At 40.5% G+C, this 4,949-nt stretch overlaps 1 protein-coding gene across 1 annotated transcript; it reads left to right on the top strand.

Annotated features, from left to right (window-relative positions):
- Positions 1 to 2,663: 2,663 nt before the first annotated feature.
- LOC105048712 (uncharacterized) lies at positions 2,664 to 3,878 on the top strand. Its single transcript, XM_010928130.4, has 2 exons — positions 2,664 to 3,483; positions 3,613 to 3,878. The coding sequence occupies exons 1-2, from the start codon at positions 2,803 to 2,805 to the stop codon at positions 3,697 to 3,699; spliced, it is 768 nt and encodes a 255-aa protein (XP_010926432.1). The 5' UTR covers positions 2,664 to 2,802; the 3' UTR covers positions 3,700 to 3,878.
- The last annotated feature ends 1,071 nt before the right edge of the window (positions 3,879 to 4,949 follow it).

Here is a 4,949-nt window from a genome sequence, read left to right as displayed (position 1 = left end):
TGCATTGGGTCGCTGGAGATGATTTTTTTTCGTTTCCCGAAAGCCGGAAGGCCCCTCCCTGCCCTCAAGTCCCCTCCCCCCGCTCGTCTTGCCGCTCCTACGAAAAAATGAACGGTGCCGGGCCGCTAGCCACTGACGCTGCGCGTCAAACTCTTCCAAGGACGAAGGATCGAAGGCCCCTGCCCCTGGTCTTGGAACTAGAAGACTGATTTCTTTTTTTTTTTCATTTTTCGAAAGGCTCCTGCCCCAAGTGGCCAAGTCCTCCCTTCTCGCTCGGTCTGCAAGTGAGAAGATGAACGGTGCCGCTCATCGAAGGTCTTGAACAATCGCCAACGGCCAATCGGTCGGTCACAGTCACTGGTGGCAAGGAGCAGTGAAAGACGAAAGGTCTGTGGCGTCGGTCGATTTTTTTTTTTTTTTAGAGATCAGGAACACGTGGCAGATCATAAAAGATTATGTTCACGGTAGTGTAGGAGAAAATAAAAAAAAATAATTTTTAGCTTTAAATCTCTAAATGTGTTGAGCCGTCCATGCTAGTTGCCCTAGTATTATTAGCATTGCCACGAGTTGTCTTTGCTGCCTAGTTAGATATATCAATGGATTAGTTTCCCACATAGCATAGCTATAACATGTGACCTGATAGAGAACAATGTAACATAAAGCCCTTAAGTTACACTTTTTGGCATCCGTATGCTAATTATCGTACTACCATGATGCCATTTTATGGCTATCTTGGTGCTCCTTTTGTTCCATCTGTGATGGATTGTTGCTTTTTTGATGCACGCTTCAAATCTTTGCAACCAACGGATGCAGAGAAAATCGATATAATCATCGTATCCTCTTTCAATTAGCTATGAAATTTGAATAATAGAAATATTATAAACATACATTATTGTTTAGTCCCACATTATACAAAATATAATGTAGAGAAAACTTCACCATTCAATAGGGAAGAATATTCATTGTAAAAGCAAATGATGGGACAAATATGGACTTAGGTTGGAAGTATATGCAGTATATATAGGATGGTCTGGTAACATGCAGGGGACCAGTTGTTAAACAAACACGTGCATGGATCTTAGCTAATTGGTCGAGCCGTCAAGATCATTAACCGCACTTAAACATAGCTAATGTTCCTACTGATGAAATTACCACTTCCTCGTGACCTGAGAACGAGGATCCAGATTCTACTCTGAGTGGGTGTGCGTGTGAGAGAGAGAGAGAGAGAGAGAGAGAGAGAGGGGTGGGAGAATCCAGACACTTGGTGGACATTAGGCTTTCCCTGACCCACCTCCAAGTTATCTCAATAAACTAATAAAAATAAAGCTCAAAAAAAAAAAAAGTATGGTCATTTGGCTCTGGTATTGTGGACCCCCTGCTGTTGGATATTTGAAAACTAGTGGAGAATAGTATTTCGATTGCCATAACTCGTGTATAGGGGGATGAACAGGACAATAGATTGGATATTTTCATTTGCTGCCAGTACATTGGTGGAATCGGACATCCCAATCTAGTATTTTTATTCAATTTAAAGATGTATTTTTTTTAAAAAAAATATTATTTGATTTTATTGGATGCACAATGCATTTATACAAACAAAAATTATATGAGACAGCTATCATAGAAGAAATTATGAGACGTGCTTTCTATTTTATTATTTTTTTTATTATCTATATCAAAGCAAAAATCCGAAAGCCAAAAGTTTCTTCTATTAACAGAGATGTCTATCTCATGATGGAAAAAATTAAAAAAAAATTATGTATGATATTTTTTTTTTATTTTCAAATATATTTTTTTATTAATATATATTATATGACTAGATAATATACATCAAATAAATTAGTTATTTAGCAAATCAATACGTGCATTTAGAAATAGTTTGTAGCGTATGGTTCATCAATACATAGTACATGACCAACTGATATATATTTAATGAATTAATCATCTAATAATTCAATACATAATTTTAAATAGATTGATATTTAGTTTTGAAAATATTATGTTCACTAATATATGTTACATGACCAAATGATATATATTTTTAATTTTCTAATATACATAGTAGGCTTATTTGATACACACCTAACAATTATCTAGTATGCACTTTTGGATAAATCACTACATAGTTTTTGGAACATGTATTTTATTTAGAAGTATATATTGACTATTATTGTATATGTATCAAAAAATCTTGCGATATATATCAGAAAGTCGACAAATATGTATCAGAATATATGTATTAGTAAATATGATGTTTCACAAATTGCATATCAATTTATTTGAAGGTATATATTGAATTATTATATGATTAATTTGTTATACACTGTATATAAAAGAATTTGAAATTTTGTAAAATATATATTGATTTATTTAGAACTGTTATCTTGCGATATAATTAATTTATTTGATATATATTTTTTAATGCATAAAAAAATTATTTTTTTAACTATGAGACCATCAGTTTTATTAATATAAAAAATTTTTAATTTTTAATTTTTTTAAGACAAATATTAGAAAAAAAATATAAGAAAATTAGAAATCCACTCCATGTGATTTATGGTAGGTAAGTGTGGGTCTCCGATTAATGAAAGGATTTTGCAAAGTTAAAATGGCCACTTAACACCACTACTCCCGTTTCACTTTCTCCCCTCTCTCTGTCTCTCTCCAACCGAGAGAGAATACAACCAAAACCAAATTAATAAAAACAAAACCAACGCGATTTAGGAGCACCGAAGAAGATATCGTGCAAGCGAGAGTTGGAAAGAGAAACCCTCGACGAAGAATCCCCGAATCCAAAGAAGAATGGCGGGAACGGCGACGGCGGCGGCGGCAACGGCGGCGGTGATGACGTCTCGGGCGAACCAGGCCAACGGCGACCACCACCACCGCCGGCCCTACCCTCCTCCGGGCAGCCGCCCCCATTACCTGGGCCCATCTTCCTCTTATTCCTCCTCCTCTTCTTCCGCCGCCTCCCTCAAGGGCTGCTGCTGCTGCCTCTTCCTCCTCCTCACCTTCCTCACCCTCCTCGCCGTCGCCGTCGTCCTCGTCATCGTCCTAGTCGTCAAGCCCAAGAAGCCCCAGTTCGATCTCCAGCAGGTCGGCGTCCAATACCTCCTCGTCGCCCCCTCCGTCGCCACCGGAACCACCGCCTCGCCGGCGGCGGCGTACCTCTCCCTCAACATCACGCTGCTGTTCACCGCGCAGAACCCGAACAAGGTGGGAATCCGGTACGGGAAGACGCAGTTCGTGGTGATGTACCGCGGGGTGCCGCTGGGCGTGGCCACCGTGCCCGGGTTCGAGCAGCCGGCCCACTCGACCCGCCTGCTCCAGACCCGGGTCAGCGTCAGCCGGTTCAACGTCCTCCAGGCCGACGCCCTCGACCTCATCCGCGACGCCCTCGTCAACGACCGCGTCGAGCTCCGCATCACCGGCGACGTCGGCGCCAAGATCCGCTTCCTCGGCTTCACCTCCCCACGAGTCCAGGTCCCCTGCCTTTGCTAACATGCGCCAACCCTTTTTTTTTAATTTATTTTAAATCAAAAAAATAAAGTTTCCTTTTCTTTCCTTATTTTTTTTAAAAAAATTGTTAAATCAATCAATTAATTAATGTAGGTGTCGGTGGACTGTGCGATAGTGATCAGCCCGCGGAAGCAGTCGCTGACGTACAAGCAGTGCGGTGTGGACGGATTGAACGTGTGAACCGCCAAAAAAAGAAAGAAAAAAAAAAAAAAAAAAAAGGAAGAAAAATATGTTAGATTTTGTTTTTAGATTTTAAATTTAATTTTAACTTTCTTCGGGTCGAAGTAAAGTGGACCGCTTGCTATCGTGCGCGGGATGTGCAGGACTGTTTTTTGTAATTTAATATTTTATTTTTCTTTTTCTAGGGAGGGTTGGTGGTGGGTGGGAGGGTCCGCTGATTGAGATTGAGGGGGAGCGGGAGTGGAAGGAGGACAGCCCCCACCACGGCGCCGTTTTGTCTGTTCTCTGATATCTGGACATGGTGTATTATTTGTGGTGATGGGAGGAGGTAACTGAACCCTGGAGGTGATGGGATTCGAGAAAAATCAAATCTACGGCTTCAAGCTGAGAACTTGCTATGTTATCAAAAGATAACATCTCCCTGTCTTCTAACCAGGAATGGATCGGCCAAATGTTTGTTAATCCGAACTCATCCCATGTATTAAAGATTTTTTAGAATTATTGGGTTGAAAATTCTATGGAATTTATAGATTCGACTTGATCTATATTCTTTTTTCTTCTTATAGTCTCAAAATCATAAAATTATAGGTTGGGTTTGATCTGTATTCACAACTATCTAGGGAAAAGCTTTGGAGTGGACCAATTTGAGGTTGTCATGGTTTGGTTCGGATTGATTTTAGGATATTTTTGAAATCAAATCAACTTAAGTTAGGTTTTCTAAGATTGAAATCAAAACCGAATGGACCGTGCACTAAAGTTGGATCAAATCAATCCGAAAAATTTGGACTGATTTATTGGGTTCGTCGTAGAGGCGAAGGTGAAGGGAATGAGAGAGTTACCGGCAGCCTCGTCATGTATCATTAAAGAGAGGGAGTGAGAAGTGGGATGTTTTGTCGGTGCTCGTTAGAGGTAACCATTGGTGGACATCCATGAATGTGGAGGAATCTACGATAGATCTTGCCATCTGGTGTGCCAGATGGCCATTTTCATCCGAACGATTTTTGTATCAACATCCCAGCCCTCTCTCCGGTCTATAACCATCTCAATCCCATCGATGTCACTGCCATCATTGGCCTAGCCATCATCTTTAACACCAAGGCTATCTCTTGCTTCAATAACATCATGTGCATCATCCATGTCACCGTCATCAGCTTCATCATCATCGTCAATCAAAAAACTTTTCTAACTTCATCCCTTTTGGCGTGCATGGCCTCTTCTCCATCTATTCCATCCTCTTCTTTGTCTGTGTT

The sequence above is a fragment of the Elaeis guineensis genome, chromosome 7 (genome assembly GCF_000442705.2).
Source record: "Elaeis guineensis isolate ETL-2024a chromosome 7, EG11, whole genome shotgun sequence".
Taxonomy (NCBI): domain Eukaryota; kingdom Viridiplantae; phylum Streptophyta; class Magnoliopsida; order Arecales; family Arecaceae; genus Elaeis; species Elaeis guineensis.
Note: the sequence above shows the minus strand (reverse complement) of the source record. Positions and strands in the feature narration are given on the sequence as shown.